Source organism: Papilio xuthus, unplaced genomic scaffold (assembly GCF_000836235.2).
Source record: "Papilio xuthus unplaced genomic scaffold, Pxut_1.1 DF825946.1, whole genome shotgun sequence".
Classification (NCBI taxonomy): Eukaryota; Metazoa; Arthropoda; class Insecta; order Lepidoptera; family Papilionidae; genus Papilio; species Papilio xuthus.
The window spans coordinates 2756732-2784465 of NW_013532703.1; the positions used below are offsets into that span (position 1 = coordinate 2756732).

Consider the following 27734-nt stretch of genomic DNA (forward strand, 5'->3'; position numbering starts at 1 on the left):
GTATAAAGTATGAGTTTACCCATTCAAAAGTGGATCAAATAGACTCTAACGCAGGTCGGCGGATAATCATTGATCGTTAATTAACTTAGTATCATGAGAACGGTACATTAAACAACTCTTTTGTATTCACTTTATGCTCGATAGAAGCTGTCGCCCGCGACTCCGCTCGCGTGGAATTAAAAAAAAACTTAATTGTTAGCTTATGTGTTCTTTCAGGCTATGTTCTAAACCTATGCCAAATTTCAGCAAGATCCAAGCAGCCGTTCTGGAGATAACTTCAAATAAATATCCATCCAAACATCGTCGTATTTATAATATTAGTAAGATAGTGTACATAAAGCAATTAAACATTTGTAATAATTCTCATGAAAATTTATATTTTCAACCCTTTGTTTTTTCAAGATTCACCACTTTAATAAAAGCTTTATTATTCAAGATACTATTGTTATATTGATAGATTTGTGTTATATATAATATTGTTTATTAACTGTGTTGTTAGTGGCATATATATTACGTCAAATATCAACCATCTTCTCCGTTTTGAATACTTTTAACCTCTTATTCTGGACTGCAACAATCTTTTAAATCGGTCTCGACTGTTTCAAAATATTCTGTTCATAATATTACAGTCACGTAGTTGTTAAATTAATATTGGACAGTGAGCAATCGGAATAGTTTGCTCATCTCTATGAAGCGAGATGGACTTTCGCTTGGAGGTAACCTTCATAGTGATGTACCTTCATGGTTCACTGATGTTACTACAAAAATATATCGATAACTTATTGCTATCGATAACTTTAGCTTATTGGTTATAAAAGACTATGTTTACTTTAAAATATATGTCACCAAAATGACTTAAAGCAATTTGTTATATATTCATCAATAGTTTTGGAAGTCTATGTATAAACATATTTCAATACTTAATATTTCTGGTTACGTCTAATGTTAGAGTGGGATAAAGTTTTGACATATGTTTAAACTAAAATGTGATCGAAACAACGTCTAAGATTTTTTATAGATACGTCTTTAATTGATCGTTTTACAGAAAAAGAAATATTCAAATTTAAAAACTTTAGGAAACATTTAACTTTAAGTGAAAGTATGATTTCAATTTAATTGCTTTATGATTCGAATGATTAATTTATGAACTTTCCAAATAGTGTTGGAAACAATTTCTTAAAAAATAAAATTAACTTGAATTATATTTAGACTTTTATACACAAGAAAAATATTCGTAGAAGATTCACAATATTAATATCTAAACAAGCTTATAAGTTTAAAGTGCCATCTATTTTCATAGATCGGTACTAATTTTAAAATAAGTATTAAAACATTTTCATCGTTATTGTTATAATGTTATACGTTTAAATTCACAAACTAATTACATAATTAAATGTAAGTTATTTATGCACAATACGTTAAGTTTCACACAGAACAAAAGCTTCGTAAATAATCTTAAACTTTCTATCGACATAACTCATCGATAGAGGCGCGTCATTATTGTCCCACGGTCCATTATTGATAAAGTATTCCGACAAGTTGAGATACAATAGAAAGTTTATTTGTACTGGCTCTTGACCGTAGCGTCAGCAAAAAAATTCAAGTAAACACTTTTATTAATTTTTTTTTTTTATTTTTAACTAATTTTGGTGTTTAGAATAACCCTTTTATAAAAAAATTATTTTAATAAAAGTAGAATGGAGTTCAAAAAACACACATAGATTTTAAATGTTCTAATATGATGCACAAGAAATTTATTGATGAGGAATTCTTAAAACGATTTGCTATAACATTATGTTGAGAACAACATAAGTATATGAGCCGCTTATTTTGAAAGTGGCCTAACTCCATTTATCTTCAAATTGAGATATTGAAAGTTTTGCGTTTCAATGAATTTAAAAATATACGTATAAGATACTAAGGAGTCATACTGCTTAAGCGTATCTAAGGATGTTAAATTTAAAGTTCCTGTTAAAATAGTGGAAATTATTAAGTAAATATTATTTATCTCAAATATCATTTTCCAATAGTGGTATATTAGAATAAGTTTTGTTCTGTTCCATTCTAATTCTTGTTTATGGCTCTCCCTCATCGGATTGGACCAATGTCAATAAGTTTTGTTTTGCTGACTGTATATGTATGCCCAAATAAGTATCATTGACTCGTATTTACATAGAATGTTAAGGCAATAAAAACTTTTAATGTCATTGTTAATATTCAATTTGTTTAATTTTTAACATTTTTAATTAAATGGATTAAAAAAAATGTATATAATCACGAGTGTGTCAAAACACTTGTACCAAAGGTTTTTTGTTTTTTATTTTAAAAAAAATGCCTGGATACCGATGAAAACAAGTAGACATTTTTTTAAAAATACAAACGTAAGAAAATTAACAAGACTTTCTTATCGATTGCAAATATAATTGCACTTTTAACAGAAAATTTGCAAATGTAAAATATCGACATTCTTTTCGCATATTATGCAAAATATATAATTTCTTTCACATCATTAAAACCAGTTTGTATTTCGTGCGGAAAAAGACGATTTCACATGTTTTAATAATGCATTAAACGCAAAGAGAAATTGCCAAGAGGCTTGCATAGTTTGACCTCGAAGTGTCGTATTACAAATTCTCGTTGCGTCTATATTGTGGGTTAGGAAGCTCGTATTTAGTCTGCAGTCACAGACAGGATATTGACACTATATATCCACCCATTATATATACATAGAGTTTAACATACTTTGCACATTACACTCATGGCCCGCCTTAATTTAGTCGTTATTAAAATATACTACCAAAGAATAGATCTTTAAGGTCTTTTACATAAGGTTGTAACTCCTTTTCAATCTTAAAACCGTGAGATTTTGATGCAATCTACTCTTAATATAGAAACACTTTTAAGTTACTAAGTAACTCAAAAATTAAATATTTTAATATTATTACAACTGTACTCGTTAACTTATTAATCGTTGGTTTCTGAGGGCAATATCTCTGTAGAAAAAATTATCATAATCCCACTCATTATCTTTTTAAAAACAGAGATAACGATATGTTTTTAAACAGGGTTAAATTATTTTCAAGGTCAATTTTTGGTTATTGGTCTCGGAAACCGACGATAAGTTAGTTATTGATTTTGTCTGGTTAGATCATAACTGTACATTTCAAATGTTGCTAATCAAGTATAAGAAGAGTTTCTTTGATGGAGATGAATCACAAGAGAGAACTGGTCTAGCGTATCGGGGTCGTGAGCTTCTTTACTCATTGATGTAGACTGACAAAATTAACGTGAGAATTTAGCGCAGTTAATTTGAACAAAAAACGTTCGAAATAATCTTACTAATATTATAAATGAGAATGTTTAGATGGATGGATGTTTCTTTGAAGGAATCTCCAGAACGGCTAAATGGATCTTGATGAAATTTCACATACGTATAAAACATAGTCTGCAAGAACACATAGGCTATTATGTTTTTTTTTAATTCCGCGCGGACGGTGTCGGGGGCGACAGCTATTTTGCAATAATTGTTATTGATGAATTTTTATAAGCCAAATGATTACTAGATAACACAGAAAGCCAAGTGATAATTTATCATTTACATCTGCAATAAGCTTATATATTTTAAGGTATAGTATTTTAATAACTCTATTGAAAAACTGTTTTATGTTAGTAGAAAATTATTGTTTTTGGTTTAATCTTTATTAATTATCATTAAAAGTTTTTCTTTCGTTCTTTCTTATGAATATTGTCTGCATTTAAAGAATTAAATGTATCGGTAACATTATTTAATGAGAGTAACAATGTAAAATTCTTAATTTTATCTCTAAATTCTCTGTATTTATGTTAAAATAATTTCATCGTTTTTAGGGTTCCGTACCTCATAGGAAAAAAACGGAACCCTTATAGGATCACTTTGTTATTAACAGAGCATGAAAACAGCTAGGTATAAACAAAAATTTCTACAACTTTTTTTAAGACATGGCATACTTTTCCTATTTAAAAATTAACACATACAAAACCAGCCAATTATAACGAAGCCATTGTGTGATTACAAGAGTCAAGTGCAAAGTTCATTGAACTCACTGAAGAAAGTGCCGCGAAGTTTGTAATAACATCTATAAGATTGTTCAAATAACACTTTTACCCGACGGATTACGAGTGAAAGCGAACTTTCGCCAGGGTCAATGCAGACCGCAGTTTTGATACCGAATTTTTGAGATCTCTACTGCTAAGGATACATGTTTTAATTGACCCTTAATTGTTGCTGGATTACTTTCATTATTAGAGTTATTCTTGTGACGTATTTTATAAAACTTAATAAGACCAAATCTGTAACCGTGGGTTTCCGTAATTTAAAACTCTTTTTAAAATGTATTGCTATCTCCGTTTCGTCGAAGACAATGACAGGGATGATGATATGTGTTAAACAGAGATTTTGGTCTCGGGAACCAACAGTAAGAATATTATAATAATATCTAAATTAATCGGTAATTAGTAACCTAATAAGAATACATATTCAACAAAAAACTGTACGATATAAAATATCTTCAATTTAGTACGAATACTCAAGATTGCAAGTAGTAAATCAGTTTTTTATATTCGTACTACGAGAAAGTATAATCTAAGATCAACGATCATCTTTACTAATGATCAAAGAAAATAATGTTTCTTTTTAAATCGTGAGAAACAAAGTAATGATAGGTCCCCGTTACATTAACTGTAAGAAAGGTTAAGCTGTATGAGTTTTAAGCGTCAATAGCCTAATAGTTATGTGTACGCATTTCCGATCAGGAAATCGGGGCTTCGAATCCCGCCATTCGACTATTGTCGTATACCATATCCTAGCACAAGCCTAGATCTTAGTTGGAATGGTAAAAGAAATGAAAAGAATACAAAAATAACTGCTAATATTTTTATAAATAAAAAAAAAGTTTTGTTATAATATAGAGAAACGTAATAAATAAACCTACTCCATTAACACATAGAATAAACCTGTTCGAGTTGACCTACATGATGTGTGTCAGTGCGTATTACGATTATAATTATGTAGAGTTTAACTGTGGTGATAACAAGTTGTTAAGTCAAGAGTTTTAAAATGTTTGAGTCATTCTTTCATCATCAGCTCACTATATAAACCCACTGAGGGGCTCGGAACATTCTCTAGGGGTGACTAGGCCATAGTCAACCACGCTGGGCAAATACGGGTTGGTTGATTTCACACATATCTTTGAATTTCTTCGCAGATATGTGCCGCATCGCAATGTTTTCCTTAACCATAAAAAAGTCGGACAAATGTACATTGGTACATTGCGGAATTCCAACCTAGGAACTAGACTTTGCAAGACTAGTCACCCACCGACGCTCTTGTCTTCAGTCATTCTTTGCTACGTGTAAAAGTTTGAAATAAGAATGTGTATACACGCGTATATATTGTGACGTCATAGTTCTACGAGTAGTATACTCCCAAATTGAAAAGGTAAAAGTATAATAAGCTAAACTTTCATATAAAATAACAGCGACGTAACTCACGATCCATAGGGATAAGTTTAGACCATGGACCTCCATTCGGTTCGATTCTGACATACCTCACTCGTTTCATCATATGAGAAAAAAGAGAAACGATAATTGACTGAAAAAATCGCACTTAAGAAGTCAAGAAATCACACAGTAAATTAAATCAACATTACTTGTAAAAAAATAAATAAATTACAGTATTATTACATTATGTGTAATATTATAACTTTTTAACGGAAATTTCACTCAAATTATGTCATTAAATAGAGACCAATCGTTTATAACATCTATGTGAACAATCTTTTATAATTTATATTATGTTGACGCTTTCGACGAGAAATCATTTTGCTAACCGCACTTTAGAATAAATACAAAGTATTTGTCTATCATTAAGAATTCTACGAAAGGACTTTTGTTGTACCGATATAATTGATTACTTTTGATGTACCTATATATTTGCATATCTTGTCTGTTACGATCTATATGACGCTGACTGTACATCTGTTGCACGCGACTCAGTTCACGTGACATTAAAAAAAAACTTAATTATAATAGTAGCTTATGTGTCCTTACAGTTTAACATCTATGCCAAATTTCATCGAGATCAGTTGAGCCGTTTTCCAGCCATCCATCTAAACATTCGCATTTAAACTATTAGTAAGATTTATACAGTACTAGCCATCGCCCGCGACTCAGACCGCGTGGATATATAAAAAAAAATAATATATAGATAAGTTAAATAAAAAGCATAAATTTGAAAAAAAAGAATAAATAATATCCTACGCCCGTCTCCTGGCTCTAAGCTACCTCCTCACCAATTTTCAACCATGTCGGTAAAGCCGGTTAAGTTATAAATAGTTTAACTAACACAATTTTCTTTTATATATTATATGTAAGATAAAATACGTTTAGGAATGGCCAAAATTAATAAATGTTTCTGCTTATTTCAATGATGTTGTTTCGAAGAGATGTAGATAACCCAAAATAATAATCTTTGATTATTCATTTGTTTTTATAATATATGAATTGTCCTTGACCTTAGTCTTGTGGCTGATCATAGCTTCCAAACAGAGAATTGCATTAAGGAAATGTCGCAGTATGTCGCGTCTGTATCGTATGCACTTTCACAAGTGAAATGCGCTAACTGCACATAATATGTGTTTGTTGGTACGTGCGTAAGTCGCAGCTGAGTCATCGCCTCGTTTACTTTCTATTGAGCTTAAATTATTATGTACAACTGTTTGGCGACATTGTAACTCGTCTTTTATGTTTTCAAGGAAACTCAACCCGCTTTTCATTTAGTACTACAAGTTTTACCAGATCTCTACAACTTTTACAACTTAAACCAGTGACTATCAATGTGCTTCAGACCCATTGGGGTATAAGTAAGACCCGTTGGAATGTACTGGTCAATAAACTTAATAGTTCACAAGTTAATGAATAAATAAAATCACACAAAACTAATAAACATCAATAGAATCTTAGAGTTAGTTAATGAGAAATAATAAGTTTGGGAATGTCTGATTTGAACAAATACGAGTTACAAGTTGACAAATAGCAGTGAATACATAGTTTAAATGTTCTTGTTTTGAACATGTGCGACTTCTACACATTTACGAGTACTTTTTATTTCATCAACTTTCTTTAAACGTGACAAAAAATTACAGATACTAAAATATCGAAGATGCTAGATGTATGTGAAGGTAAGGATATTAATGTTCATCGTAAGTAATTCTCAAAGATGTTTTGTCTTAATCAAGATATGTGTAGTGTATTTTAAGGATTAGGTGTTATCAAATAAAACGCGTATTGTTAAGGAAAATATCAATAGCTACAAAAATAAATAGCAAGTTATTCTTTATTAAATTTGGACTGTATCTCAATTTATTCAATACAACAAAGTGCAAATGTATGATTTAATTTTATATTACTTGAAAACATATATCGTAGTAATAAAAAAGGAAACTAAATTTTTCCTACAAATACATTTAAAGAATTATAGGCAGTACTTATAGTACTAAAAAGTATAAAAATTAAATTTTAAGAATACCTTAAATATAAAAGCATCGTCAGTTCAACTCAAAAGTTACATTAAGTATACATTTGAGGTCAAATTGACAATTTAATAAGCACCATACACATCATAAAATCTAATATTCCCTGGATTTATTCCTCCTAAAAATACAATTTCAATATCAATCTAACGTTATAAAATTTAACGAATTTATTCGCTTTCATTTTATTCAAACATATATCTATATTATATATTCTTATATAATTGGTAACCTCGATCGAAAAAGATACAGGAAATTACTTTAACTTAACAGCAATGGAAATAATTTACTAATTTTCTTCTACTTTTGGTTTGTTATCTAAAGATTTGTTTTTTTCTCTTTCTAATAATCGTTTTCTAACTTCTTCTGGGTTATATCTCTTCCTAAATACTCTCCTTACTTTTCTTATTGGATTAACATTTCTTGGTTGTATTGTTTTTCGTTTGGTATTTAAATTACTAGATGTAACTGATGGACCTCTCGCTTCATCCAATTTGAGGCTCTTAGCTTTTCTTGTCGCATTAGTTACTAAATCTCTTTGTTCCCTTATTGTTGCATCGTAAAATACTTTTCCATTTACAATAGCTTTGCGTATGTTTTCAGTTGTACTAAGAATCCTAGGTGGTCTTACAAAAGTTGTTTCACTTACTTCTAAGCTTTTGTCATTGGAAAATCTTTCCTTGTCTATTTCATCTTTACTTACTCTTTGTATAATACCGCGCCTTTCGGTCGTTGGAAACTTATTTCCGAAGTTAAATTCTAACAAGTCTTTATCGACAGCGATGTTTTTGCTTTCCAAATCTTTTTGCGATCTTTTTTCAAGGATTAGCTTTCCACCACGTCTTGAAGCTACAAGTCTACCGATTGCTTCAATCTGTCTTTCTTCTGCTTCTAAAGTTTTGAAATCAGTTTCTTTATCACATTTACTTCTGTCTTCTAATTCAAATACTTCTATTGATTTAGAGAAATCTTCTAATTTGCCATCTATGCCTTTAATGTTTTCAAGTTCTTCATTTGTATCCACATTATCTGGTTTACTTATTTGAATCTCTGTTGTATTAGGATCTGTTATATTGTTGATAACCTCACTATCGTTATTTGATTTGTAAGAATTACTCTTAGGAGTTGTTGTGGTTGTCGTAGTTGTTGTGGTTGATGTAGTAGTTGTTGTACTTGTTGTAGTTTTGGTATCATTGTCGATTTTCAAAATATTTTCGTCAACATCTGTTTGGTTATCTGTTGGTCCGTCTCTTATTTTTCTGCCTTCTATATCATTGGCTTTGGGTCTGATGTCTACTCTTTTATACTCGTTTATTGAACGTTCCGTTGGTAAAGCTATACCATCATCACTTTCTCGAGACTGAGGTCTATCATAGGCGGTACGATCAGTTTCATTATATCGGAAATACGTCATATTTGGAGGCGGTCCTTTATGGAGATACGCAACAGGCCAATATCTGAAATGAACAAACAAACAACTAAGTTTTATAGCAAAAAATATCTGTTTCAATGTGGTTACTACATTCTATAGTATACTGCTTCTCACCTAGGCGCTCCAAGTGGCTCAGGGACTATATGGTTGTCAAAACCACCTAAATCTGGGACGGGCACCCAAGTTCCACTGCCTGGTTGAGGTTGGTTATGGTGGTATTTTATTCTTGGCCTTTCCTCTGTTGCCACACGGGTGTAACCTAAAATGATATTCGAAATGAGTTGTGAAGAAGCGAAGAACAAAAAATTATGTCATAAATTCTTAATACCAGAATTTTATTAATTTAACTACTTAAATTTTAAGGTACATACGAAAGTGAATGGTATAAATAAAAGAAACAAGGTGTAATTAACATAATATCCCTTGGTTACCTGGTAATGGATTTCCATGCTTATCGTAATAAGCCCTCGGGCCGTTCTTATACAGGTCATCCCAATAAGTTCTATCGGCATCCGCTAGATAAGACCCGGGTCTTTCACCGCCCTGAGCTATATTACCAGATCTGTCACGCCATTGTCCCGAAACTTGCGATGGACTAGGTTCTAAAATAAAGATTAATTTTGTAAATTATTTAAGAAATCTAATTTAAATTCTTTCAAAAGAACATTAAAGCACCGAAGTTTAAGTTGTTATATTAACCTCTTTGTCCTTGTGAGGGATGGGGAACTTTGTGTTTGAAATAAGGATAGTATTTCTCACTGCACGGACGCCATTGCTCATGTGTAGGGCCCACGTAGCACCTGCAAATTTAAACAAAATGAAATATTTCATTGGCAAATTTTGTTTTATGTATGTAAACACCTATAAGGTATATTGTGGTAGCTATTATACTATTTACATAAACTTGAATTTATAACAATAGCAACATCACAGAAAGTATGCTTTCCCTTCTTTAACTTTGACTTCTATCAAACTTTATATCTATATGAACTAACCATGGTTTCTGGAATCCCTCACTGTACCCGCAGCGATGGGTTGGAGCGCAGCAGTAGTCCCATGATCCTGGAATAGAAATGTTCTTAAATCATTAGCTCTCGTTCTTTATTTTTATTGTAATTAAAAATATCAATTCTGCTTGTCCATTTATTCTAATGTCTATGTTTCTTACCAATTTCTCCACCCTCGGGTTCGCAAGCCCAATGGCCGGCGACGTGATTCTGTGCGCAGGTTGTGCCTCTACGACACGGAAACCCTGACACAGTGTATTGTCGCCACGACATGAGCACTGAAACAAAACCATATTAAAAATGAAATTCTACTCAGAAATGAGAAGGTTAGTTTTTCTGAATAAATCTCATTGCGTGATTTATGAAAATACAACATCCAAGACTATGGGAAAACTGAAAATATTTCTACTTACATCCTCCACTCTCCTCCCGGTCACCTTCATATCCTGGTCTACTACTCGGTCGATGTTCCGGTTTTGGTGGCAATGGCGGAAATGGTCTATTCGATTCAATCGGAGGATAACTGGGTTTGTATCCAGGCCCGCTAGGAGGTGATGGTGCATAACCCGGTCTGTAATCGGGACCACTAGGTGGTGTAGGTAATGGTTTGCGAGGCGGCAAAGGTATTACAGGCTTATAAGTAGGAGGTGGATAAGCAGGTTTGAATGTGGGAGCATTAGGTTCTATATAACCGGGGCTAGAAGGTATATATGGTTTGTAGTCGGGTCCACTTGGTCCCGATGGAGCGGTATCAGGCACGTATCCTGGAGAGTAGCTCGGCTTATGTCCAGGGCCAGACGGCGCGGAATAACCTGGTTTATTAATTGGTGGTTCCGGTCCTGTTGGATATCCGGGCTTAAAATCGGGCCCACTTGGTCCTGACGATGAATGATATGACGGGCCTAAAATATAGAAAAGAATATAGGAATTTAATCAACTTTTTAAGGAATTTTAAATTGCAACCATAATTTAATATAATAAATTCACACCTGATGGTCCTGAATGATCATCCCCGGTTGGAACAGACGATGGGTATTCTGCTGGAGGGATCGGGTGTGGCAATTCGTAACTCGGAGTACTGTAAAAATATTTTTACGTAGGTTTCCTTTGTGATTTATGCAATTGGTGGAAAAATCATATAAGTGCAAACTTACTCGTACTCTTGTTTTCCGTGCACCTTCCTCCAGCAGCGACCGTTAAACAGGTCGAAAGCAAACAGCCAGTCATCAGTCGAAGGCTCATAATCCACACCACGTTGTAAATCGAACAGACGGATTTCTGATAGAAGACAATTGTCTCTCCCTTGAGGCGCTTTATTACTGAAAATGTTAATACGAAACATATTATTTTATTGATGTTATATCATTTGGGATCAGAAATGAACTGTCAGTTTTTTCGATTTGTTAGGTATTGGTTAATAGTCAAAAAATTTGATAGTGTCATTATTTACGTAAAAGAAAAGCTGAGGCATGTGAATGGAGCGTCGGTGCAGGCCCGGCCACATTCCAGTTCGTCTTTCACTCTCGCCAGCCCGCGCACCGCAGTACCCTTTAGCTTGGCAGCGTTGTCATACTTTAAGAAACACTCTGTAAGATATAACAAATTAGTTAATTGATGTTATTTTACAAGCAAATGTTTAACAAAAAAATCTAGAGCAAAAGAGGCGAATAAACATGGGATTTAAAGATTGCATATGATGTGACCTACTTGCCCATTTATGAGTACTATTGGTTTTTTGTACAGTTCTGCGTTTACTTCTAAAATAATCCGAGCTAACTAAGAAATATTTACCAGTATCTTTATGCTGCACATCATCGTACAAAGCTGGCTCGCAGCCGCGACCGTAGTTCCCTCTCGCGTACAGTTCATGTCCCGGCGTAGTACGGAGTCCATGACCAATCTCTAGTGACGTAGGCGGGGATGACGTCAGAATGCAATTCTCCAAGTCATCACCTATCTTTGGGGAATCGAATCTGAAATAAATAATAAGATAAATGTTAAGGAGCAAATACTTAGATTTTATAATACTAAAAACTATATGTTTGTGTTTAAAGATATATTTTTGTATTTTAAACTTATCGTCCACATTTCTATTGCATCTAATTAGATTGGCGCATCAATTCAAAGTAGACCTTCGTTTCCAACTGTAAAAGTTTCAACCTTACTTCTGGTATAACATTTTAATAGAAATCAATGTACCTGAAGCTAAAACCTCTGCAAAAGAAGGCATGCGCACGAATACATTCCGCTTCGCAGGCGCCTAACCCCGTGACAGTGAGCAAGGCGCGGGCCGCGCTACCGGCTACTGCAGACTCAGATCGCACATGCCAGAAACACTCTGAGAAATAAAGATACATAAGTCTATAACTCAGTCACAAGTGCAAAAAAAGACACAAAGATAGACTGTGTACCTTCTTAACTATAGCTAAATTACGAAGACTTATATAATAACGGTAAACAACCATATGAAAAAGATTTAATTTTGATTGGGTGGAAAAATATCACACTTTATTTCCTTTTTAGTTATTGTTCTGTAATATAAATAAAGCTTAACGCAAAGATATAAAACACTAATCGAATTAAATATTGAAAAGTAGTAATCAATAGTCTTACCGCTCTCCACCCAAGGCGTCCTGCTGATAGTGGCACAGCCCTGGTCTTGCGGCATAGCATATACATCTGAGTCGCTATCAGCAGACATGTCCAGTCCTCGATAAGGTCGCTCGCTTAGGAAACAATTATCAGAACCACGGCCGCTTGAATATCTGTTGAAGTTGTAAATCACACTTAAATGGTTTTTCAGTAAGTCAAAATACATTAATGTTTCTTTCTTTTGAATTATAAACAAGAATTAAAATGTTTGATACAAAAAAATCTGTAATAATTTTTACGTAGTTTGGCTTCAAATATCGTATTACGTCTTGATTATTTATTGATAAAATATACAAATAAATTACCTATAACTGTAGGAAACACATTTAAATTCCTTTTCTCCAAAACAAGCGGCTTCACATTCGACCACGTTACGAGCGAACAGAGATCGTCTAATGGCGCCTGATCCGAGCGACATGCCAGGACGACGACGCGACGAGCAATCTGTCGGTAATAAATTATATAAAGGTGAATAATCTAATGGTAATATTAATGGTAATTAGATTATTCCTATATCATCTTTTGGTAATACACTAAATTATACATTTATGTCGTCTACATTAACAATACATTTTCTGGAATTCCAAAAACGTACCTTTAGCTGGTGGTCCATCCATTCTATCCAACTCGTAATAAACAGGAGGTTTATTAAGTTTGTAGTGACCCGATTCTCCGTAATCATAACCATTCCATGAATTATTCCATCTTCCTCTCTTCCACGCGCCATGTCCGTAGCCGTAATTGTCCCAACCGATGTTTTTCCATAAATTGTTATAATTGAAATCTGAATTTACGTTATGAGATTTGACGCCGTAATAATTAGATCTGTGAGCTTCGTCTGATATTTGCCAGTGGTTGAATGATTTTCGATAATCGGTTTTATCTTTATAGTAATTGTGACCACCGTAGGCTCCGCCATATTGCCTTCCACTTTCGTTATCTTCATCACTGCGACTTACTCCTAAAACCGTGTTAAAATTTTAATTTTTACAAATAGGTTTCAAATCTAATAACCGGTAAAATAAAACCTACAAACAGAAATCCTAACCTTCTCACAGTTTTTCGATATTTCGAAGTTCTGACACTGAATTAGAATAATTTTAACAAGAATTTGCTTACCTATTTGATAAGGTACAAAAACCTCGTTTTGATATCTTCTATTAGAATTAACAACTCTTCTCCTTTCGTTGTAATGTCTTTCATATTCACTTTGAGAACTACGATCGTACCAGTCTACTCTATCTTTCCATCTATCAATATCCTGGCCAGGCCTTTTATTGGATAAAAAACCCGAATGTAATAGACCTGGTCCTCTGAGTGTATCTGGACAGTTAGGCTCTAAACTATTCCGGTCTAGTTCGTAGAAATCATAATCTTTGTCTTCAACGAAGTCTCGTTGAAGGTCGAAGGCTTCAATCGGTTTTGTCATTAATTCGCAAAGACCTTTGCCCCGGAAAGCTGGATCCAACCTTGAAAAAAATTTATTAATAAATATTAATGACACACTTATCATCAATAATTGGTCACTAATCGCTATCCTTAGTGTACCTTTAGTTTGAGATATCACTTCTAAGGGTGGAAGGGATGAGGCATTAATTTAACTACACTCAATGTGTCAGTAACTCAGGTAAAGCCTTGATATTTCTAAATAAAATATGAATAAAACTGTAACTAATTATATAGGCGCGTAATAACGTAATTTGTAAAACCTTGAGCACGACCCATAGTCACACATATTTAGGCCACTGCTACGCTGTACGCAGATATTTATCTCATCTTCATGCAAATTACTAGTTGCATGTAACTACCTATTTGACAGGGACGTATTGTACTTCAAATTTAAACGATTTTTACATCGCATAAAAAATAGAAGTATCGCGAAATCAAAATAAAAACAATACAAATCTATCAATGTAACATATTATTATTAATAATTATTATTTGATTCGACTACAGTACCACAATAGAATATAGGCATTTTTAACAAGCTTTTATTATTTGTTACTACGAGTAACTGTAAATTTGCAATTTTGCCTTTGAGTTTATATTATTTTCAATCACACTTTCCGTCATTATTATATAAAATTGCCTAGCCTGATAGTTACGGATTAAATACGTTTGAAAAATTTAATTATGATGGCATTTTATAAACATGACCTAAGTCCGTCCCTGGAGCAGTAGTATACGCAAGGTGACGCGGCAGGGAGTACGTACGACAACAATGCAGATGTTTAGTGCTGATTGCGCCGAGGCCGTCGGCCATTCCGCGAGTACATCTCTTTTGGTTAACATATCACGCAATGTACTTCATCTAACAATTATGTACAAAACAGTATAACAAAGAAATACTAGACATCCTCAAAGAAGTAAAAAACACAGATTAATCGTTATTAACATCTCTATTAAAAGTATAGTTATTAAACAAGTATGGTAAAATTTTATAAAACCATATCTTTGTTTTTCAAATTCCTCTTTAGACTACTGATACTACTTGTGAAGTAATTAACTTATAGGTTAACTAGCTGACGCCAACGACTCCGTCTGCGCGGAATTAAAAACAAACTTAATAGGTAGGCTATGTGTTCTTCCAGACTATGTTCTATAAGTATGCCAAATTTCGTCGAAATCCATTCAACCATTCTGGAGCTTCAAACAAACATCTATTCACTCATCCAAATATTCGCATCAGATTTTCTTGAATTCTAACCCTGATTGGACACGGGCAGAGTTATGTATTTCAAGTGAAAACACAATTCGTTGTAAATTATATTGACCTTTAGTTATTCTGGCTTTCTCTTAGGCTTTCATAGTGTATTCCTTGCCTAACCAGCTTTCATACTTGAATTTCAACTGTCATTAAAACGTGTGTACGATCATAATGTCTCCGTTTTCTCAAGTAGAACAAAAGAGATGGCAATATTGCTATTATACTGATTGACTGTGGAAACTCGCCCTAGTGTTACCTACTGTTAGGAAGAAAATCCGACACTGTGTCGGTATATCGGCGCAACATTGCCTTATTAAAATGTAAACGCTTATGTCCCGTCTCTAATCATCCTGATACTGGGCTTGGTAATAAAAGCGGGCCACTCGCGCCACAGGATTCTAACTAATAATGTCTAAAACTATCTAGACGGGAGAAAAATGAAATACAAGGAGAACTTTAAAATACTTATCTTGTCTTTTTAAATGCAGTCTTAAATTAGTAAGGGTCAATTATTTCGAGTCAAAATTAAGGTCGCACAAAGCTGCCATCAGGAAACTGACAACAATCATGCGAAAACTTCGTGGGAGTGTTAACACATAAAAATATGATCATAAAACTTTATTATTGTTTTAAATCACACGCAAGAATATTATTCATAAAAAACAACCATATTTCATACGTCTCGTTATATTTATTAAATTATCAGATTTCATGTTGCATGTAAATATATATTTTTTTCAAAAATTTTAAATTCTTTAATAAATACTAGTTTATATCCACGATGCTGTCCAGGCGATTAGGTACTTTGGTAGCGTATATGTTCTTCCAGGCTATGTTCTACATCTATGTAAAATTTCAGCGATATCCGTTAAGCGGTTCTGGTAATACTTAACACCTGTCCATTCATCTAAACTTTCGCATTTATAATATTAGTTGTATTAAATTGTATTTACTAGATAAGATACCGAAAACGAAGCTTTTTATTTAGTAATTGGTGAATTTGTACACTTATTTATTCAATTATTTGGACAAAAATATTTTCAGATTGTCACTAAACATACACTAACTGCCTCTAAATAACTCTAAGAGACGCCCTAAGTGACTAATTAACGACTGTGGCACTGACTGATACTACTATATTTAATGATACTAACCTATAGTTAAAGCTTTCGCAGTGGAAACGCCTCTCGATGGCGCATTCTCGTTGACAGTCCTCCAACCTTTCGCAATTCACCACGCGTCTGACGTGACTCCTTAACGTCCGTTTTCCCGCCAGAACCCGGCGGAAACATGCTGCCGATAAAAAATCCATCATTTTTTGTAACTAGTGCCTAAAGCTTAGAACCAATTAATTTTTTTACATGTGAATCAAAATAAAATATAAAAATATATATATTTTTTTCATTACTCATAGTTTTAATCAATAATGCAAAAAGCAAAACAAACGATTTCGAAGCGATTTTTTTAATTTACTTTATAAACAAAACTTGCAAAGCGATAAATAACAAAATTATTACTATAAATATTCAAAATATTTAAAAAGGTATAAAAATAAGATAATTTTCCCCAAATATTTCATGTCGACTAATAACATTAATATAATTAATTAGTTTTTTATCCCTTAATTGACTTTGCATAATTTTATTTAAATTTTAAAACCATTTTTGCGAACGTTAAGCAACCAAACGACATATCGTAAACATTATACAACACTAACCGTGGGTTTCTAAAACCTGTATCTCTGCACGAAATATATCATTGTCTCTGTTATTATCTTTGACAAAACACAGACAAGGGATAACAATATTAAGGCTCAGAAGCAAGCAATAATAGGTAAGTTAATATTTTCAACATATGCAACTTATTTTACCTATCATAAGAGAAACTCTCATTTAAACTAGATTCATATTTGAAATCCAAAGTACTAACTATAGCATTCAGTGTCATTGATTTCACCTAAGGAGGACTCCTTAGCGTAGATTTGGTATCAAAAGGAGACTTTCAGATGAAGACTTAAAGACTTTGAGTGCGGCATTGCGCGCCATTATCCATAGAAGAGATGTTTTAAGGAGCTTTTTAATATTTTTTTATATTATAAGATGGAAAACGAGCGGCCATCTGAAATCGCTGAAATAGCGAAGTGACCGTTGCCCATAGATATACGCAATTGCATATGCGTTGCCTACCTTTAATCGACGGAGAAGGGGATACACAGAAAGAAAACATTTCCATGCATCCTCTCATCCGGAAAGTCTACTTCCACTTCCCATCCTTTCCTTATAAGAAAAAGGGTAGGAAGGGAAAGAGGACTAAATTAGGCCTCCGGGACGCACACTCAACAGACGATACGCGGAATTGCTTCCACTTCACGCCTGTCTTCTGTGTGGTCGTGGTATTTCACCGGGCGAGCCGGGCCAATTCGTGCGAAGATGTTAAAGCGGGCTCTACCACTGTAAATTATGAGTTATTCAAAATAATTTACACATATATATTTGGTACCCACTTGGAGCGTTTTCCACAACGATCACCCGAGAACCCACTATACTATGTGCACACAAACAAACAATAAAAAATGTCAACACATTCATTTTCACTACACTTTGATGTCATAATTCAAAACTATATACACAAAATCACATAAATTCAAAGTTGTTAATTAAATTTTAACACAAATAAAATTATTTTAATTTTCGATAATCCAACATTTTATTTTATTTTTCTATTTTTTTTTTTCGTAATTCAATATGATTCCGTGGTATGTGGGTCAGTGAGGTTACAGCGCGTAACATATCGCGACTGCACAGAAGTATTGTCTGACATAAGTTTATATATGAATGCAATTCTGATGAAAAACTAATATGGATAATCGAATTTAAACAAGATTAGTATAACCACTAGACAACGTTATTAAAACTAAAGTCTCTTAAACACGACTAAAACTATACAGAAACGTTCGTGACTGACTGTTTTGATTATCTGCAAAGCCTTATAAAAAGATATAAGTACCGTTTCATGACAAACATTGTCTAAAATATGACAAAAATAATATAAGAAAAAAGAACATTGAACGACACGATAAGTTAGTTGTCAAAAAAAACAAAAATAAATTACCAAGAAAATAATTGTAATAGTGAAATAAAAAAGAAGACTGCCAGTGCTGAACTTTTAGCATTCTTTGTTCTATTATTTTTTTTTGTAATCTAACTTATTTATAAAAGAAAATACTTTTAAACTTCTGTTGTTGCCTTTAGTATATTGAGATGAACTTATATCACACATTTCTTTAATTTGCAAAAAAAAACGTAAATAATTTTACGGAATGTCCACATAAAGATAACGTCACATTGATTACACTTGATAACCCCAGCACTCGCCCTATTGTCTGTTAAAAAAATAGATTTATTCGCGGCAAAACCTCAATATATCCTACCATTGTAACTCGCATGTGAAAATAACGTACACGCATTTTGCATTTTGTACTCATTGGTCATAAAATAAATATTTTTTAAAATAATTTTATATTGTTTAAGTTTTAATATGTTGGTATTCTGTGATTATTTTCAAATTATAAAGACCACATATTACGCATAATAATATTTAAAATTATTGTTAAAACATAAAACAATAGAACGCGGATAACCTTGGTTCATCCTAAAAATAATTTGGTGATTATAGTCCACAGGAAATAATTACATAGCAAGGTGATACGGCTAAAAATTTGTCCATTTTTTCTTAATAATTTTAAAAATAAAATTCCTCCCTATTTACGCAACGACTTTTTTAATTCCATGTAAATTAACTCACAATATATTCATCAATTTATTTTTTTAATTTTTATTTTATACGTTGATACCTTATGTACCCAACAACGTGCTCGGAGCTTAATCTAAGTTAGGGGTGAACAAGCCTAAGTCAACGACGCCCATTGTGGGTTGGTTAACTTCACACACATCTTTGAATTCCTTCGCCGATATGTTCAGGTTGCATTTTCTTTCGTCGTAAGAACGTCGGACAAATGTACATATGAGATTCGTAAATCGAAAAACACATTAGTTTCGGTCCGGCCCAGTCAAGCGCTTAACAACAGCGCCACCGGGGTGACGCTTAGTTGTATAAATTAAGCTTATTCCTTATGCGTTATTATAATTATTTTCTAAAAAGCATTCAAACACATGATTCGTGTATTTCTTATCCATATGGTAAAACTTAATTCATGCAAACCATAGAATCAGAAGTTATAGAAGGGACGCTTCCTAAAACCATCAGAGCATTGTTTCACAGTCCAAGGCTGCTCACACAATGGCAAATAGCAAAGATTTATCTTTGATTTTTCATAAGGGGAATCAATGTGTCAAATGACATCACTATGCAAAAAATTCTGACTCAATTCTAAAACAATCGAGGTACAAACAGTGAAATATTAGATCGTATTACACGGAAAACAGGAAAACTTTGTTCATTTTTTTTCAATACAAGTTGTCTACGTAACCATTTAGTTATAACAAAATATAAAAGGAAAGCTGTATCTGTATAATTTCATTTGTTGTCGACATTAAATATCTAAATATTAATAATTAGAATCTTGATTGTTATTTTTAGAAATAATCCCTCTGTGTGACCAAGACCAATCCCTTGCGTTTTTTTCCCTAATTACATAAGTCTTATTTGCCATAGCAAAATACGACTAAAACATCAGATACAAATAGAACAGTACTCAAATAGTAAAATATCAACTTTATAAATTATCAACACTCTCTGTACATCTTTGAAGTCAATAAATGAAATCAAATCTCCGATGACTTTTATTCAACTGGTTAATAAAATCTCAAATATTTCTGTCATCGTTGTAAGACAATTTAACACAATTCAACCAAATTAAGTACATTAGAATTGTTTAAAAAAATCAAACGATCTTTTCAAATGAGATAAACCTGTATAAAACATAATGCATAATAGCGAAGGCCGCCTACAAATAGCTACATGAATATGATATAACCTCAACAATAAGTTTTCGTACACAATGATTTAAAGATCCTAAGATACCAGATCTTTATCTTAAGAGAATGTACCAAGTTATAAGAGAACTACTACAAACTCATTTATTATCCTACTTTCGCCCACACGTCCCGTCCTCTGCCAAATCCATCTCATTAAAAAAGAACTGAAATTAGGCCTTCGGCACGCACACTCGTCAAATGATATGAAAAATTACTTCCACTTAACTCTTCTGTTCTGTGCGACCACAGCTTCTTTTTTTTTTATTTGTAGATTTGTTGGTTTACTAATATTTCATATAGACAGAAATGGAAATCTTTAGAGGAGGCCTTTGTCCTAGGACAAGCTGTAGATTAAGGATAACAGTCGCCGGTTCAAAACTATTTTTTTGGTACTCAACATTATTAACTGTATAAAATTTGTAAAACTAATTATCTTCAGCAATAAAGGCTTTATTATTGTATAATAATTTCTTGTACCATTCCAAGTAAGCTCTATGTTTGTGGTAGGATATGGTTTACGATAGTATTCGAATGGCGGCATTCAAACTCTCGACCATGTAATCGGAAATCCGTACCCTAAACCATTAAGCTATTGGCGTTCTAAACTTCTAAGCTTCTTGCAACAATCGATATCAATTGAGCTTCCTAGCTAACTCCAAATTATAAAATGTTTTAGTCTTAATAACACTGGATTGTTTAATACTTGTAACTTGGGCCACGTGTAATTTAACAAGCAAAACGTAAACGGTAGGCTCGAACTGAATTGTTTGGACCTTCCATTATACAGCCATTACGGTGGGTAAAAAATTTATGAACAACTGCACTGTACGTTCACGTAAACTTTTGTACTTACATAAAAGGTGAGTACAATAAGTATCCTAAGTTAAATCTGAGTTAAGTTGTTATTAAGAAAATCGTGAACAACCTTTCTGTATTAATTCATAGCTTATAAAGAGTATTGGAAAATAAATTGTTAAGCAGGGTCAATTAAATGAAACAAAAGCGCGTCTATGACCATCACGCCTCGTAGTCATGACTTTGAGTGACAATTTTGGGTGTAATCAAATTATTTTCCTGCATATTGACATATACGGACATACTACAGTATTAGTTAAGTTACATCAACATAAAAAATAGTTAATTCGAAAACCAATAAATCTGACTAAATTTGTCTACACTCTGAAAAAAATTCAATCGGATGAATTAAGCGGGGTTAGACAAAGTGCATTCACGCGCGGCACGTTCAATAATGAATGAAAGTGACGCGCGGATAATCACATGACTTATCGAATGTCAGTTCTATACTTATTTGGAGTTCGTTATGGAATTGCTTCGAAGATGCACTTTGTCTAACCCTCCAGTTTTTTTTAAATCATTACAATGTAAGCTAAAGAATAAAACAATAGAACATATATTTAAAAAAAATATCCATCAAAACTGTCCATCAAGCAAAAATGCTAACATTGCGACATTTAGCAACTATATTCTCCTTTGATATTATATGTAAATGCAATTTTTAATTTCAACGTACCTCGGAAACAAAATAAAAATTCGTCATTATACTGTAAAATGAAGTCAACGCTTACCCGATTGCGATCATAATTCATCAACCTCACGTTTTTGTTTCAGAATTTAACGCACCATAATCATTTGTGTGAAATAACAATTAATTTACATTATAATATATCCGTCTGGTGACCGCAGGGCATGACCTTACGTCAACATGGAAGCTAAACTTAAAATAGGCGTGGATTATGAAGGTTAACCCATTAAACAATAGTTTAACTACTAAACAGCTGCAATTTTCATGTTACGTTTATGTTGTGTGACCCGCCCAGTTGTCACCCCACAAGAGATTCGATAAAGATTGATTATTTTAGTGTGTTTTAAATATACTTATTGCTAGGTGTATAAAATAATATCATTATATTATTTGCACCATATGGCTCAGGGGTTAAAGCACAGGACTTGTAATCTGCAGGTCCTAGTTTCGAAGTTTTTCGATTTACATATGTACATTTATCCGACGTTCTTACGGTGAAGGAAAACATCGTGATGCAACCAGCACATGCTGTGAAGAAATTCAAAGACATGTGTGAAGTCAACCAACCCGCAGTGGGGCAGCGTGGTCAACTATGGCCTAGTCAACGCTAACTTAGAGTAGACTCCGAGCCCTTTAGTGGGGACGTTTCTTGAGCTAATGATTTGCACCATAAGATATAAATTAATAAAGATATTTAAAAGCAATATAGAAAGTGCACAAGGAAGACAGGTGCACTGCATTCCTGCATATAATTAAAAGTTGTTTGAACATTTCTCCTCGCGACGGCTATATTGCAAAATTACCAGTCGTAATGTATTACTTATATCTCCTTTCACAATTTATCCTGCATGCTGCAAATATTTGTATACTTGTGTTATTAAAAGTTCAACTGCATATTAAGTATTTATTAATTAAGAGTATAATTCTAATGAAAACTGTGTACATGCTTGGCAGAAATATGATATGATATGCATACCTAGTTGCTACGTGCCTAACTGATTTGAATATATTGCAGGGTAAAAATTTCAAGGCGCTATGCGATCAATAATAATGTAAATATATACGACGTTTAAATCTATTTATATACGTACCTTTATAAGATATTTCTCCGCCAGGATCTCGTCCATACGGTTTGACTGCGTAATCACCAACAGCCACTGGTCTTGTAGTGATAACATTCCCATTAGGTTTGCCGTAACTTGACGCTTCACCTGGTCGATCTATCTCATATTCATAAACCGGTTTCACATCAGGTCTATCGCGATCATAACCAGGGCTATAACTTGATTGGTTACCAGACTTGCGATAGCTACCATCATCTATTGGTCTGTTGTAGCTTGAACTGGATTCATATGAACTTTGCGATTGATACTGAGAGTCATGTTGACTGGTGTAAGAATGGCTACTTGTAGGTTTCCCAGGTTTGTGTGATGGAGGGGAATTGTAACCTGAGCTTTGTGACTGACCTCCGTAGCCTGCTGAGTCGTACCCGGAACCACTATTACCGTAACCAGGACGATCATTGTATCCTTCATTTGGTCCATAGGGCTTACTAGAAGAACTGCCGCCATAAGGCTTATTAGGACGACTCCCTCCGTAGGAGTTAGAATTAGCATCATAAGAGTTTTGACCACCATATCCTTGACTACTTTCATATTGTGTACCCCCATAGGAAGCATGATTGCTATTGTATCCACTAGAACTTTCATATCCATCTCCATAAGAGGTTACTGCTGAGGGTTTTTTGTTTTTATTTCCATATACAGAATTACTGCCTTGAGGTTTACTGGATCCGTAATTACTACTTGACGTATCATACCCGCTGCCTCCATAAGGTCTATTACTCGAATGACCTGTTTCACCATATGCATCTTGGTTGCTATGACTACCACTTCCATATCCCGAGCTACTCGAGTATGGTTTATCATTGGAAAATCCATCACCGTAACCTGGTTTATTGTGATTGCTTCCATATTCATGATGGCTGCCATATTTATCTGCATATGAACCGTGATTGCTCCCATAATGACTTTGACTACTGCCATATCCTTGACCACCACCATACGGCCTATTTGTTGACTGACCACTACCGTATCCATTGTTGTTAAAATCATATGAAGTCTGATCTGCGCCATAGTTTTGATTAGTATTGCCATAACCTTGGCCCTCATAAGGTTTTTTATTTGATGTCTGACTACTTCCACCATAAGACGCCTGATTACTTTGACTATCACCTCCATATCCGTGATTATTGCTTTGAGGCTTTTCATTTTGAATGTGACTACTTCCGTAATGGCTTTGGCTACTGCTTTCATAATTCTCGCTGCCTACAAATGACTGACTGCTACTGTAATATCCGCTGTCACCAGAACCATAACCAGAGCCATAGCTATCTGTGGCTCCTTGTGAACCGTAACCACCATAACTTGGTCTTTTATTAGGTTTAGGTTTTGATGTTGATAGTAATCCATACCCGCCACTATTTTGGTTATTTGAAGATTGAGAACCATAACCAATATCTTGTGTTTCGTATGGCTTCGTCGGTTTATGGGAATATTCTGGATCAGGTCGATAACTGTTGCCTTGGTTTAATATACCTGAACCGTAATATTGCGACTGACTGTTGTGTGAATGTGAATATGAGTTTTGACTCGAAAATGTATCATAACCATATCCAAGATGTCCATATTCATAGTCTCCTTGATTGGTACCATACCCTGGTCTATTCGGCTTACTTGGTGGTTTATATGTTCGTGGTGGATCATATATTTCTAAGTAAATAGAATTATCATGATACTGGCTACCATAATTGCTAGCGTATTGACTGTTATAACTATAATTTGGTTTATCATTTGGTCTTGAGGGGTAGGTGTTACCGAGTTTGTTTGGTTTATAAGGTCTGTCAAGTGAGGTGGGGGGAATATTCTGTCCATAAGAGTCAGGCTTACCGGTGTAATCAGGTTTATTTCCATAGCCATCGTCATTCTCAGGTCGTGGTGAATTATATGGTTTTCTATTCGGTCGAATTATGTATTGATATTGAGGTATTTCAGGTCGATATGGGTCTGGACCGAAATCATCCGGTCTATGACCATACATTTCCTCTGGTCTCCAGGTTCCTTGAGGTCGTGGTCGGCCATACTGGTCTTGAAATTGAAGTACATCATAAGGGTCAGGTCTTGTATTTGACATGTTGTTTTGCGGATTCTCCGTTGCATATGGAACATCTTGAGGTTTATGCAAACCATAACTTGGTGGACTATCGTAGTCTGGTTTTGAATTATCATAATCATCCGGTCTTTCATTATTGTATGCTGGTTTTTTATTCGTATCACTATTACTGTAAGACCCTAAATCATCTAATACTTCGTCTGATAGGGGTTTTTTTGGATCACTGGCTGGTTTGAATGTTGGTCTGTGTAATAATCCGTCAGGGTCATCAAATTCAGCTTGTATTGGGGTTGGTGGTGACTGTTCACATTGAAATCTTCGAACGTAGACGTCATAGTCAGGATGACGTCGGAGAACACTTTTGTCTTTTATTTCCTTTTCACTTAATGTGCTCAGGTTACACGTAGCATTACCTTTTGCTCCGACACTAGAAGAATAATAGAGTAATATTAAGAGTAAAATACACGGTAATTTACAGTATATCGCCACCGTACGGTATACAAAGAGACTACTTACCCATAGTCATAAGATTGGCACTGCTTGTCTTGCTTACAGATTTGCTCACATTCTTTTGTTGTTAGTTCTGAGATGTTACGATAGATGGCGTCCCGCGGTAACTGCTCGCCAATGGAAATACGCTCAAAACAATCTGAAAATAAAAATAAATAACTTTATAAGAAACGTCTACACCCGAGTAATTATTTAAATGTTGAATCATGTAATGTATGTTTTTTTTAAAGGAGTCATCGTTATAAATGTTCTTCGCATCTATAGGTTTGCTTGTTAACTTTTAATATAATAAAGAAAAGAAAATACCTGTCCTATTCCTAACATAAATTATTTCTTTGTTACTATGACTATTTTGTGCTTAACATTTGATATTCACTTACAATACTCAATGTCACAATTCATTATTTAATCAGAAGATATTTGGTTCACATCGTTCATACAATAATACACTAAAGTTGGGCAACGTCTAATTAATTTCAAATAAAACAATCTTGGAACGCTGAATCATATGCCGTTATTTTTAATCTGTACTTCGAATAAAACTGGTTTTCATATAAAATTCAATTAACTCGTTGCGTCCTGCGTCTTACGGTAAAGTGTAATGTTTCTCTAACAAGATTTCAACCAGACATTTTCTCGTAAATATATTTAAACAAAGATGTTTAAATACTACTTAAGTTTTCATTAGGGGTACAGTTACAATCCAGATAAAAACCAGTTAATGGATCAATTGCCTGTGATTTAAAATTATTAATTAAAAAAAACATATATCTAGATATACATGCTAAATATACAAAGACGCTTAAACCGATCTTCGTAGATTTTTTTTTACAAGAACTAGAAAAGAATTAATGATTAAGTACAATTTACGTTGATTATTTAGTATAATTTATTAATGTTGAGCACAGTCGCAGAATATCCTTTAACCTTCATACAAAAAGTCGTCAAAAAAAACATTAATAATAAAAAACTTTGGAAACCTGATGATCAAAACATAAGTATAACATAAACTTATATTTAAATAAATTCGTAACATTATTCGTTGTTCAATTTTATAACAAAATAATCCTTTAATTTATTCTCTTAGATTAAAGACAATTGATAAAAGTTACAAGCAAAGCAAATTGACCCGAAACATCAATAATTACAATGAAGATTTGATCCGTAACATCAACAGGAAGTGACGTCACATTTAAGTCAGAAATAACAATATTAAAGATGACTAACTACTTCGTCCTTTAAAAACTACATCCTAGTAAATATAGAGGTCATATAAGCAAAAAGAGAGCAAGTTCGGTCATCTATGATTACGATGAATTTAAATTAACGACAAAAAATAAAAAAGTAACAATAGTTATTGCTCAGGATTAGAGTTACTCTACATACATCTTTCCATCTTACTAATATTATAAATGCTTAGATGGATGGATGCATAGTTGGATGTTTGTTAGAAGATATCACCAGAACGGCTGGATGGATCTCGCTGAAATTTGGCATAGAAGTAGAACATAGTTTGGAAGAACACATAAGCATTTAATCCCGCGCAGACGGAGTCTCGAGCTACGACTAGTTTCAATGTAAATGTCTTGATACTATTAAAAGACCCTTAAAGTTAATATTGTGGGGAAAACCGAGGTAAAAATATGCAATCTTTGCATGTTTAAGTAGAAGTATTACGACCGTTTAGGACACCGTCAAGAAATTCAAGATCATATGTTTCTTACTATTTTTCAAAAAAAAAATCACAAAGATTTTCTACCGATATCTCCCGATTGTTGATGAAGTGTTAGTAGAGTTGTTTCTATTACTATTAAACCAGCATCTTCTTGCATCTAAAGCCTTATTCTAAAAAAATAAAAAACATACCTTCAATAGAGGTTCCAAGTTGTGAGTCGATGGTCAATGTAAGTACCGCAGACACGAGTAACACCGGACATACAGCCAAGACATATAACATTCTAAGCGACATAGCGATTAGCATACTATACTACTAAAACATTTTTGAAACTAAGAATATTACAATAAAAAAAAATAAAAAAACTTCTAATTAACGTTTTTTGTAAGACAAACACAATGTTCAAATGTCACAAACGTCAAAATTTTCCCGCCACAAGTTCGTAACGACAATGTCAATCCGACATTGTCTG

General features: G+C 33.5%; 1 protein-coding gene across 1 annotated transcript; it reads right to left on the reverse strand.

The window, feature by feature from the left end:
• Positions 1-7362: 7362 nt before the first annotated feature.
• On the reverse strand, positions 7363-27613 carry LOC106124657 (uncharacterized). The gene is made up of 20 exons (XM_013321546.1): positions 27454-27613; positions 25594-25726; positions 22998-25504; positions 16521-16659; positions 13779-14128; positions 13255-13620; positions 12965-13103; positions 12621-12772; positions 12207-12345; positions 11799-11980; positions 11458-11593; positions 11162-11326; positions 10997-11085; positions 10421-10909; positions 10169-10285; positions 9996-10062; positions 9700-9800; positions 9432-9602; positions 9115-9259; positions 7363-9025 (listed from the first exon to the last, which is right to left on the reverse strand). The coding sequence occupies exons 1-20, from the start codon at positions 27566-27568 to the stop codon at positions 7858-7860; spliced, it is 6870 nt and encodes a 2289-aa protein (XP_013177000.1). The 5' UTR covers positions 27569-27613; the 3' UTR covers positions 7363-7857.
• Positions 27614-27734: the final 121 nt, after the last annotated feature.